Source organism: Lotus japonicus, chromosome 1 (assembly GCF_012489685.1).
Source record: "Lotus japonicus ecotype B-129 chromosome 1, LjGifu_v1.2".
NCBI lineage: Eukaryota > Viridiplantae > Streptophyta > Magnoliopsida > Fabales > Fabaceae > Lotus > Lotus japonicus.
The window spans coordinates 109,478,594-109,491,315 of NC_080041.1; the positions used below are offsets into that span (position 1 = coordinate 109,478,594).

The 12,722-nt window shown below is 41.6% G+C and overlaps 3 protein-coding genes across 3 annotated transcripts; 2 read left to right on the forward strand and 1 right to left on the reverse strand.

Annotated features, from left to right (window-relative positions):
• Window positions 1–1,485: 1,485 nt before the first annotated feature.
• LOC130732417 (uncharacterized) lies at window positions 1,486–2,451 on the reverse strand. The gene is made up of 2 exons (XM_057584469.1): window positions 1,950–2,451; window positions 1,486–1,878 (listed from the first exon to the last, which is right to left on the reverse strand). Exons 1-2 carry the CDS (start codon window positions 2,133–2,135, stop codon window positions 1,528–1,530), a joined length of 537 nt encoding a protein of 178 aa, XP_057440452.1. The 5' UTR covers window positions 2,136–2,451; the 3' UTR covers window positions 1,486–1,527.
• A 405-nt stretch (window positions 2,452–2,856) lies between these two features.
• LOC130729109 (arginine decarboxylase-like) lies at window positions 2,857–5,593 on the forward strand. The gene has a single exon (XM_057580738.1). The coding sequence runs from the start codon at window positions 3,324–3,326 to the stop codon at window positions 5,361–5,363; it is 2,040 nt and encodes a 679-aa protein (XP_057436721.1). The 5' UTR covers window positions 2,857–3,323; the 3' UTR covers window positions 5,364–5,593.
• Window positions 5,594–8,612: 3,019 nt separating this feature from the next.
• On the forward strand, window positions 8,613–9,090 carry LOC130729110 (30S ribosomal protein S31, mitochondrial). Its single transcript, XM_057580739.1, has one exon. It carries the CDS (start codon window positions 8,671–8,673, stop codon window positions 8,914–8,916), a length of 246 nt encoding a protein of 81 aa, XP_057436722.1. The 5' UTR covers window positions 8,613–8,670; the 3' UTR covers window positions 8,917–9,090.
• The last annotated feature ends 3,632 nt before the right edge of the window (window positions 9,091–12,722 follow it).

Genomic DNA, 12,722 nt, shown 5'->3' on the forward strand with positions numbered 1-12,722 from the left:
GAGGCCAGAGGACCATTGTCATGCTTGGTTGACAATGGGAGCTTACAGAAGCACCTATGAGTTTGCAATTCAGCCAACAAATGGTCCAAATTACTGGGAAGAAACTCCTTATCTGAGGCCAATCCCACCTAAGCTGAAGAGAAAAGCAGGGAGACCAAAGAAGAATAGGAGAAGAGATAGCACTGAGGCAGCTCCAAGTGGGACAACACCTAGTGGGACAACACCTAGTGGGGCAACAAGATCTACTCAAGCTGGGAATGCTCAGGCAGGTGGGAGAAGGACTAGGATTAGGAGAGCTCTTGGTGAAACTAGATGTTCAAGGTGTGGGTTATATGGTCATAACACCAGAACTTGTCATCATCAGGGTGTTGCACTGATGCCTAGGAATTGGGTTCCACCACACCCTGAGGAAAATGAAGGCAATGATCAAGGTCACCAAACTGAGATTGACCTCTCACAAACTGCTCCAAATGAAGAACCATTGTCTCAGCCTATAGCACAGGTATAATCATGCATATTATACTCTCACAAACTGCATATTATCATGCATATTATACTCATGCATATTATATCTTGTTTGTAGGCACCTAATTCCCAAGCCCAAGTTCCAAACAATCAAACTAGGCCACCAAGGAAGCCTAGGCAGCCTAGGGCTTCTGTGCATGTGGCTGGGCCTCCTGTGCATATGGCTGGGCCTTCTATGCATATGCCTGGGCCTTCTGTGCCTCAGCCTGGGCCTTCTATGCATGTGCCTGGGCCTTCTGTGCCTCAGCCTAGGCCTTCTATGCCTCAGCCTATGCCTCCAATTAGAGCCTCTGCATTCAGGGCCCCTCGTTTTGCAAACAGGCCATGGTCAGCCCCAGCTCCCCTTGCAGTCCAACCAGGTTTGCAGATCAGGAGTTCACCCACACCTGGACCAGTATCAAATGAGCCCCGTATGCCTACAATGACCTTCATACCAACTCCTAGGACAAGGCCAATGCAAGGTGATCAGAACAAGTGAAGAATTGCAGCATGGAAAGATTTTTTTTGATATCCCTATCCATAGTATGATGGGACTGTAACTTTTCTTGAATAGTGGTGCTTTAAATTGTTGATGGGAACATAAATTATGTCCTTTTATTTATTTGCTATCCAGTAGGTAACTTAATTAGACATATGATGTATTTTGATGAGTATGATATCTTTGATGATCTCAGGGCATTACTTGATTCAGTTTGACATCTATCCATGGTTCCTTCATTGCATATTTTTTGATATCCCTATCCATAGTATGATGGGATTGTAATTTTGAACAGAATGGATGTGCAATCTACAATTTTATGATCATGTGATATCTTTATTATCAATGACAAAACTATGATAGTGCATTACTTAAATTGATTTCTTATTTAGTATTATCATTTGCTTGAATAGACCACAAAACTATGATAGTGCATTACTTAAATTTTCATGTCCATATATTGATTGATTGCATCAGGTCAGCTTACAAACATATTTCAACCAATACAAACATAACCATGTCCCTTATATCCCCCTTATAACAACAAAAGACATGCCAATCACCATAAACATAACCAATACACAAACAAGACCTCTAAGCATCCTAAGTTCTACATTCTTAAACTTGTTCTGCTCCTCAACCAAGGCAACATTCTTCTCCAGAACCCCCTTTATCGTTCTCAACTCCTCAATCAGACATTCATTTTTCAGCATAACTTCCTTCATCATTGAGAGTTCCTCAAGCATAGCATCATTCTTGACCACAAGCTCCTTCAATAGCATAGAGTCTTCAGCCTTCATACCCAGACCACTGGATTCATCTGTGTCCGCTACATCATCTACCCATCGAAAAAAATTGCAGTTTGACTCATGACCCTGTGACATGTGAACTTCAGAAAAAGAAGGATGAGAACAGAGGATGATGAAAATGAGGAAGAAGACCATACCTTGGGTAGATAGCAACAATAAAAAGCTTTCCCTGGGTTCGCGTCTGTCCTCGACACCCTCACCTTTGCCTCTTCACCGCATTTGCATCGAGGGTTTCCGCCGTTAACAGATGAGCTACCGCCACCATTTCCCTTCGTGCTTGACCTCTGTTGAACGCGGCCTTTGAAACCCTCACCCGTTGTCATGTTCGATTCAACAATAAAGAGCACAGGAATTGCAGTTTGGAGAGAAATCGAGAAGGAATTTTGGAGATTCAGAGGAATTGGGGATTTGGATATGGTTCTAGGGTTCACTGATTTGGGAATTTTAAACCCAATTCGAAGGGACTAAAATGATCGATTTAATCTCCTTATAACTTTGTCCTACGTGGCTGAGTCTATGTGTCACTTAACGTTGGTTCCATCCCAGGGACTAACGGCCCAACGTGGTTAGGGACTACTATGACCGACGGAGACAAACTCAGGGATTTTTTTCACCATTAATGAAACCCAGGGACTACTATGACCGACGCTTACAATCTCAGGGACCAAAATGGTGATTCACTCCATATGGAATGATTAAACTTAGGACTAAGTCTTAAAGATTCAGCTCTACAATATTCTTTGTAATTTGATAATAATCATTTTTACTTTCGCTTTTCCAAAAAAATTGGAATAAAAAATAAAGTACTCCACTATACTAACCACCACCCATATGCAGAGACACGCGGCGAGTTGACGCCGATTATTATTCGTAATTGAGAGAGAGGCAGAAAGAAACATCCAAGTGTTAGTTTAATCAATATATATCTCTCAGCGAGATAACGACGAGAATTTGAATCACAGTGATATGGGCCCGGGCCCAAGAAGCCCACTACGAACCTTCCCTAACCTCTCCACCCTATATAAAACGGCTTCTACATCCATGCAATTCTCGCTCACTCCCTCCCGCCTTCGTTGTTTACAGCCACCACCACCCTCATCTCTCTCTGTCTCTCTCTCTCTCTCTCTCTCTCTCTCTCTCTCTCTCCGTTATCCTTTTACTTTGTCTTCATCCCTTTCCGTTATTCTCTCCCTTTCTTCCACATTTTCAGATCTCTCTCTTCCTCCACCAGATCTGGTGGTGGCGGTGGCGGTGGCGGTGTTGCTCCTCCCAAATCAATCAATCAATCAATTTTCTGCTGAGCGTTCAGTGTGGTGATACGTAGAGAGCAGACACAGAGAGAGGGGACTCTCCGTTTTCAATACACCTTTTACCGTATTCTTTTGAGGGGGAGGCCGGGGCCTCGGCCTCGGCGGCTTTCAAAGCCCCCACCTTCACAGGCCCATACAAACAAACCCTAACCTAATTTTTTTCCTCTTTTTTTTTTTTTATCTCAATTCAATTTTTTAGAGATGCCTGCTGTAGCTTGTTGCGTCGACGCATTCGCCGGTGACATCTCTTTCCCGGCGCCGGTTGATTTCACCGGCGTTCCGCCGCCAACCACCGACGACAGCCACTGGTCTCCCACCCTCTCCTCCGCCCTGTACAACGTCGACGGCTGGGGCGGACCTTACTTCGCCGTGAATTCCACCGGGAACATCTCGGTCCGGCCACATGGCGGTGAGACGCTGTCTCACCAGGAGATTGATCTGTTGAAGATCGTGAAGAAGGCCTCTGATCCCAAATCTTGCGGTGGTCTCGGTCTCCAGCTTCCGCTCATTGTACGGTTCCCTGATGTTTTGAAGAACCGATTGGAGTCTCTGCAATCGGCGTTTGACTATGCTGTCCAGTCTGAGGGGTATGGCTCCCATTACCAGGGGGTTTACCCGGTGAAATGCAACCAGGACAGGTTCGTGGTGGAGGACATCGTGAGATTCGGTTCTTCGTTCCGGTTCGGTTTGGAGTCAGGGTCTAAACCAGAGCTTCTCATGGCTATGAGTTGTCTATGCAAAGGCAACGCAGAAGCGCTTCTCATCTGTAATGGATTCAAGGACGCCGAGTACATTTCCCTCGCCCTGGCTGCGAGGAAGCTGGCTCTGAACTCCGTGATTGTGCTGGAGCAAGAGGAGGAGGTTGACCTGATCATTGATCTGAGCAACAAGATGCACATTCGCCCTGTGATTGGAATGCGGGCGAAGCTGCGGACCAAGCATTCGGGCCATTTCGGTGGGACTTCCGGTGAGAGGGGGAAATTCGGGCTCACAACTGCTCAGATTCTGAGGGTTGTGAAGAAGCTTGAGCACGCTGGCATGCTGGATTGCCTGCAACTCCTGCATTTTCACATAGGCTCTCAGATTCCTTCCACCGCGTTGCTCGCTGATGGTGTGGGAGAAGCTGCGCAGATCTATTGTGAACTGGTTCGTCTCGGGGCTCAAATGCGAGTCATTGATATTGGAGGTGGCCTCGGCATTGATTACGACGGTACAAAATCTAGTGACTCTGATATCTCTGTTGGGTATGGTCTTCAAGAGTATGCCACTGCGGTGGTTCGCGCCGTTCAGGGTGTCTGCGACCGGAGGTCCATCAAGCACCCGGTTATCTGCAGTGAGAGCGGCAGGGCTATTGTTTCTCACCATTCTGTGTTGGTGTTCGAAGCTGTTGGTGCTAGCAGCTATGGAGCGCCCCCTGCATTCTCATCTCTGGCTCTGCAGTACTTGGTGGAGGGGCTCTCGGAGGAAGCTCGTGCTGATTACCGCAACCTCTCTGATGCGGCGATCAGGGGAGAACATGAGACCTGCTTGCTGTACACTGAGGAGATGAAACGGCGCTGCGTGGAGGAGTTTAAGCAAGGGCTTTTGGGAATGGAAGAGCTTGCCGGCGTGGAGGGGTTGTGTGATTTGGTAAGGAAGACGGTGGGGGAGGCTGATCCAGTTCGGAGGTACCACGTGAACCTCTCCATTTTCACCTCTATCCCTGACGTGTGGAGCATTGATCAGGTGTTTCCCATTATCCCCATTCACCGCCTCGATGAGAAGCCCACTGTGAAAGGCATCCTCTCTGATCTGACCTGTGACAGTGATGGGAAGATTGACAAGTTCATCAACGGAGAGTCAAGCTTGGCGATGCACGAGTTGGAAGGTGGGAGGAAGTACTATCTGGGAATGTTCTTGGGCGGTGCTTATGAGGAGGCGCTTGGTGGTTACCACAACTTGTTTGGAGGTCCCAGCGTGGTTCGGGTGTTGCAGAGCGAAGGTCCACACAGCTTCGCGGTGACGCGTGCAATGCCGGGTCCTTCCAATGGAGACGTACTTCGAGTGATGCAGCACCAGCCTGAGCTCATGTTTGAGACTCTCAAGCACCGCGCAGAGGAGTCTGTGCATGATGATGAGCTCACTGCTGCGGCTCTCGCCACAGCCCTGGCTCGCTCGTTCCACAACATGCCTTATCTGGTAACTGCTGCTGACCATGCTGGAGAGGATGAGCATGATCAATGGTCTTATTGCATTGCTTGAGTTTGGTCAGTTTCTGGTTGGTTGTCGTCATTTCAAAATTTATTCAACATTTTCTGCTCTAGTTTAGTTTGTTATTAGTTTAGCATACAGAATGCAGGGAAGTGAGTGTCCTCTGTCATTTTGTTTTGTAATTTCCGCCATCAGCTGAACCTGTCTATGACTTTCAGTAACCAAATTTTATTGATGCCTCCATTGTCATATTTAGAATAAAAGTGCTCTGTTATTGAAAAGTTATTGCTTTCTTCTCTGTTCTTTGTTTGTCCTCAAAAGCTTTATTCTTTTGGGATGTGTAATTTGAATATTTGAATTTAGATGGGGTTCTGTGTGTGACCACCTGAGGAGAATTTGATTGTGTATGGTTGGGTGGTGGGGTGGGATAAGAGATAGCGTAATTGGAAAGAAAAGAGTAGATTCTGTTATACTGTTATCGTTATGGGTTGATGAGGGGACCAACGAGGTTTGTCCGATAATCCGATTGGACTTTTTAAGAATCGAGTTGAAGGCTCGATCTCTTAGCGCTTTGTATGGAGAGTGATTTGTTTAGAGAAGCGTACTCACTTGCTCTTAATGTGAGCTGAATTAGTCTCATAGTGGTTGGTTAGATATGAGATACTGTAATAGATTGTAGCCTTGTAGCAACCAAGAAAATTGGTTGATGTGGGTGGTCCTTTATTGGGCAGGTATTTGATGACAGCACATGAACGGGTCAAATATGAACTTGACGCTTGTGCAAGTTGGAATCCGTGACCAGGTAAATAGACACATGGTAAACCTTGTTGAAAATGGAATTCTTCATTGTTGGGTAGATAGATGGCTGGCTGGTTGGCACCTTTGAAGTTTCGGGAGGCGTGTTGCATCGTCTCTGGAATCCTTTGCGTGTGGTCTTGATTGGATGCTGGGTTGTCTGGATGGGGATAGAAGATGCAAGTGGTCTTAAGTGTTCGTTGCACAATGTGAGACACACGAGACTTGTGGCAGGAAACCAAGTGTTTAATTGGGGAATATTTCTTACTAAGTCTTAACAAATATTAATTAATGATGCAACATAAACATTCATGTAACCATTTTTCCATTGGTTCTTGCACATGTTTTGTTTGTTCAGTTGCGTAAAGGTCTTCCAATGAAAAATACGAGTAACTAATAAGACAAGGCAAATGTCACTTGCGTTTGTTAACTGTTAAGTAATCAAATAGGAAGTGTTAAACATGGTGTACCAGTACCACCAAATACTTTTCTCTTTCTCTATTTCAGCCACATTAAATAATCACATATCTCTCAATATCTTTCTAGTGATGTACTCTCATTATCTTATTGCTTCTCAATTCAATCTATTAAATATTTTATTGTGTTTTGAGTTTAATTAATTTTTATTTTATTTTACAACTTTCACATTATTATCTTATAAATTATGCATGCATATTTGTCTAGTTAATTAAAAATGGTTTAGATAATATTGAAATACATACTTATCTTTCTTAACTTCTGGTAGAGGTTAGTCTTTTTCACGTTGAAGTCATCTTTTCCCTTTAATGTCTTATCCGATCTTCTAATTTGATTGTGCCTGTTTTTAGGTTGCGCTGTCATTGTTTTTGCAAGCTTTTAGACCCTTTAGGAGGGTTGTTTATCCTGAACTTTATCTCAATAATTTTATTCTTACTTTTGAAAAAAAACTTTAAACAAGCACTAAAAACTAAAAAAGAATAAAAATGCAAATCTATTGCCTAACATTGCTGAATATGTTTGCAAGACTTCCGATGTAAGGGTATTTTATTTTTTTATTTTCAATTGAGATGGGGCTAAGATTCAGCTGGAAAAAGAATTTGAAGAAGGTGAGCTATGGGGTAGATTGCCTCGACTTGGTTCACGCGTTAGGGAAGGATAAGTTCCAGTTCCACAGATACGTAAGTGCTTTGTTGGAAATTCAATTGATGCTCTCAAGGGCTTGGGAGGTTTCTATTATTCATGTTCCTCGAGAGGGCAATTAGCCGGCGGATTGTCTAGCGGGTTTGGGTGTGTCTCTGCAATGCTCTTTTACTGAGCTTGTTGTCCCCCCTAGGGTGGTGTTGCCTCTCCTGTTATTGAACATGGAAGAGCCTTAGTTTCTTTGTTTAATTTTCCTATGTACCAAAAGAAAACATTTTGAGCCACCAAATGTAAAAGAAGTTCAGTACTTCCATTGGCTTTAAATGTATCTTATGTAGAAGTTAAATAAAAGTAAACGAACTTTTACAAAAGTTGAGCACGAGACCCCTTTCATATTTTAACCAATGGTTTTTGTGTTTCTCCATTTTAATCTATTAGAAAATGTAAAAACTTATGAGCATAAGTTTCTGAACAAATTATAAAAGGAAGAATGGGAAAAACAAAGTTTTAATAACTTTTGTATTGGTAGGTTTAAATAAATATAAAGAGTGTGTTCAGGTAGTGAACTCAAGGAGACTGAGATGGAACCAATATGATTCATACTTTGCCTTTATAACACTCATTAGCATATCTCATTCAGTTACCCTAACACTTTTGTATCCTCTCTCATATTAAGTGCATATTATTGTACTTTGAATCCTTCATCTCCTTTAGCCTTGACCTTAGGGTCTCTCTCGATATGTTCTTTTATGGCGCGATCAACATTTATCACGGGCGACAGGACCCCCAAATCATGATAGACGCACATTACGGTAATCCGATCGATCCCTCTCTTTAAACTTTAAAGTGAAGATTAATCTCCCTTTGACTTGATCCACACATGTCCTAGCCAGCCTCTTGATTAGGCCAAGTTATTCAACCATCCACGAGATTCCAAAGTCGATCGGCCGAGGAGTGTCTTCAAGGATTGTTGTCATAGTTCATTTTATCGAGCATGTTCTTTGATCTTCTCTTCTGTAGCTTCATCAATGCTAGGTTACCATTTGTCAGTCAACCTGGACTAGTCCTAATGGATGTACCGATAAAACTTTGTCTAATAAAGAGTTGTGTGTCGTCCATCTAGGTCTGGGTACCTATCTCTCAAAGGCTTTGTAAAAAACAATGTTAATTGTTTCTAATGAAATATTTTTCTCACATCTGTATGTACACTGTAAGCTCATGTTCCAATTTTTTTTTTTTTTTGTTTTTTTTTTTAATTTTACATATATGTAAGTAAGCTTTTTTTTTGGGTCTACTATGTAAGTAACTTTAAGATTTTTCTTTCAATAAAATGGGCCTAGCCCATATTAGAGTACAATCCAGCTTCAATTTAACATTGGAAAAGAAAAGAAAAAAGAAAAGAAAAGAAAAGAAAACACCAGGTGGAAGAGGAGGCAAAGCAAGAATGGCGAGTGGTGCGACTGCGATGCAGCGGTGCGGCGTAGCGGCACGGTGGTTGATGAGGCCGGCAGTGACAGAAGCTTCTCCGATACTCTGTGGTCGCGGTGACAAGAGGACGGAGAAAGGGAAGAGGTTCAAGGGATCATACGGCAACTCTCGTCCCAAAAAAGAGAAGATGATCGAACGCATCAAGGACAAGAACGAAGTTCCCAGGTCTACTCCTTGGCCTCTTCCTTTCAAGCTCATTTGATTCCAATTCCATTCCCTCAACAACCACCAGTTTGTACTCCAATCTCTAGGGTTTTTTGGATTATACTAGTGTTAATTTGTAATTGAATAAAGACTTTGTTGGTTTGCTAGGTTATATGATTGTGTACTAGTCTTTCAATTAATATCCAGGCCATTTTCACTGATTTTTGGATAATTCCTAAGCATGCAAATCATTTTATGCTATTTATGTTAATTCTCGTTGGATCTGGTATCATTCAGATTGTTTGAGCTGAGTGTTTGATTTCTTAGTTGCCACATTTACTGGCAGATTAGAGTCAACAGCTACACTTGATTACAGAGTAATGTTTGATAAAAGAAGTGGATATAATTTCCCCAATATAGGATCAACACTAAGCACAGCCATGTTATATGCTCAGTTCATTTGTAATAATATTTTTGAGCAAGTTAATCTCCCCTTGTTTTTAGTGTTTACCTCCCTGCAATTGTGAAATTCTACACAAAACTTCCTTTTATACATGAAAAAAATTGCTTCAGCTAACTCTCAAATGGTGTCACACTTGACATATTTGTTAACTAAGCCATTGTCTCATGGATGTTTTGCTGTGACATGCCATTCATACCTCTGTTCAGCCTACAGGAAAGAGGAAAACACATTCATTTGGTGGCATTGTATTGAAGGTTCGCTTTGGTGGCTGATCATTTGAGTTTTCAATTTAGATTTTGCCAAATGAATGAGTTCTTTCCTCTCTTTCACCAGATTAGACTCACTGAATCATGACATATAAATCAATTAATTGATATTTCCCTCTGCTTTGGAAATTCATTTGAAAGACTATCACTTAGAAGGCTGGAACAGGGAAAAAGGTGCCAGCTACTGTATTCTAGGTTTTCCTGGAGTAGAATTATTTGGGATGTGTCTCTGGTCTTCTCATGCATTAAAACTTAGAAGTAGCAAGCTAGGTTTTTTTCATTCCCTTAAATCTCCTATAGCTGAACAATTCTTGTACATATGGAGAAAATTGTGAGACGATTCATCATAGAAAAGACAAGCTTCTGAAGGTGAATTTTTATTACTTTTGAAGGTAAATTCTCTCTCAAGAATCATCATAGAAAATTGTTTTCAATTTAGCTATACCCTTCCTATTACTTTTGAAGGTAAATTCTCTCTCAAGAATCATCATAGAAAATTGTTTTCAATTTAGCTATACCCTTCCTATTACTTTTGAAGGTGAGTTCTCTCAAGAATCATCCTAAAAAAGACAAGCTTCTGTGTTTAGAAGGTGAAAGAAAGCATACATGCATCTATGTAAGCATTGAAGTCTGGTCTACTGCTTCAGTGCAAATAGTAAATATGGAGAAAATTGTGCTGCTTGTAGACTTCTTGCCAGTTAGAGATAAGGGGGATCAATTACAACATAATTAGACAGACACATCAATTTTCACTTTTAGGCTGCTATTCTGACAAAGATCAGCTTCCTCTGGGCATTGTAGCTCCTCAAACAACCTAAGAAACAAGTCTGCAATTATGGGAAGCCCTACAGCCAGAAACAAGAAACCAAAAAGCATAATCAAGGCTCCAATGCGCGAAATCCATTGGCCATATAGTGGGTGTCTTCTTGGTTCAGTTGTTCTTTGATATCCATAGTGGATGGTCCATAACAGCAACGCCATAGCTATGAGAGCCCCAATCATGCGTAATGACGTTGAACTGGCTCGTGCAGTGGTGGTGTTGAAGAACATCATCCTCATCTTTGTTATGGTTAATTGCAGCTGCATGCTCATGCTGACAAGAACTCTATTGAGACAAATGAACACCAAAAAGTTATGCAAATTTGATGGCGCAGTTTGTGTCTGAATATTCTGATGGGGTGGGTAGTTTCAGTTTCTTATAGACTGAAGCAAAACCATACAATAACTATGAGACTCAAAGTTATTTATTTGGAGGTCATAGAAAAAGCATTTTGAGGTGACTTCAAATTAAATGAGTAACCTACGTATTCTCAGCAACACAAAGTGAGTTTTATTTAGGGATGGCAACGGGTAGGATCGGGTGCGGGTTTTACAATTACCAAACCCAAACCCAAATCTCAGAACCCAAACCCAAATCCAAACACAAACCCTTATGGGCGATAAAATGAAATCCATGCCCAAATCCATTGGGTTTCGGATTTACCCGAAACTCAAACCCAAACCCATTAGTTACGTAGCAACTTAATCCAGAAGTTATTTTCATATAAAAAAAAAATTAAATTCATATAAAGAAAAAAAAATTACTATTCATCATCCTCATCCATCACTAAAGTGAGACAACAATAGTTTAAAGTTTACTTTCTCAAACATATAAAAGTACAATTAATCATCAAACACTAAGAACAAAGTTTATAAATATATATATGTATGAGGGTTTTTTTGTAATTTTATGTTTCGGGTATCTTTGGGTTCGGGTTTGGGCGGGGTATGGGCACGGATTTAACTAATACCAAATCCAAACCCATAAATGGCTACAGTAACGGGTAAAACCCAAACCCAAACCCAAATCCAGTCAACTCGGATTTTGCCCGTCAAATCGGATCGGGTTCGGGATGGGTTTGAGCAAAATTGCCATCCCTAGTTTTATTTTGGTTGTCACATAAAAAATGTCTTGAACTGCGACGTGTTTTTTGAGGTGTCTGATATGCATACGACATTCTTTTTCCTTAGGATACATCTCCAACACAGACATCCTCTCCAAAGACCGATCTGCCCCCAATTTTTATCGTGAAAGCTGGAGTTCAAAGAATTAGAACAATACCTTAGTTTAAAGAAATTAGATATATCCTTAATACTTTATATATGAATCTTACATAAAGAAGCTAGTTTAAAGATGTTAACTTCAAAGGAAAAGGTGTAATTTTTTCCTTTGATTTTGTTATGAGTAAGACAGAGAGAGAACAAGTCTTGTCATTATGTGGCATATTGGGCATGCTTAACCGAACTATAAAAACATCAGAGAATTCACAGCATGGACACTTTCAAATATCATTTAGGTGAGTGTTTTTAAGCATGCTTAGTTAAGCATGGAAAACAAAAACAGAAAAGTGAAAATATAAACCCGCGGGTTTTTCTTTTGTCATTTTTTTTTTCAAGTTTTACCTGCGTGTTTGAAGTTGCTGAATGGACATATATGATATATCGGCTGACGTCCCATTTTAGCTAATGGGCCAATGTGGGCTGGTGCGCACTGGGCCGACGTGATCATCTACCCACCTTTTCTTGGACATAGAGGACCATATTAATAACAAGTGACTCGCAGTCTCCACCTCACTCAGACATATATTACACGCCCCGTTAACTGGCATAGAAATTTCATGCCACATTAAGCAATCTTTAGTTGCAACACGATTCTTTTGCAATTGCCACATGAAAACCATCACTTTAGTTGGTAACACACGCCTTAACTTCCATGACACCACCCAACCAGTCTTCTCAAAGCACCTCTCCTCTACCACCCTACATAGCCCTTTAACGGAGTAAACACCCATTGAATCCCCTTTCCAATACAGCAAATCTGGTGCATCACTTGGAATGATGGATTGAACGACAACAAAAAAATGATTGTATTGCTCAACCTCCCAATAAAAAAAAATCTCTCCTAAAAGCCAAAGTCCACTCCCATCTACCATTAACCACTTTTCCCACTTCCGACACAACCACCCCCTTATTCATAGATAAGGCAAAAACTCTAGGGAAACATTCTCGTAAAGACGAATCAGCTGCCCATATGTCACTCCAAAATCTGACCCTCCTCCCCCCTCCCACCTTTACAGCCAAGACTTTCACAAACTC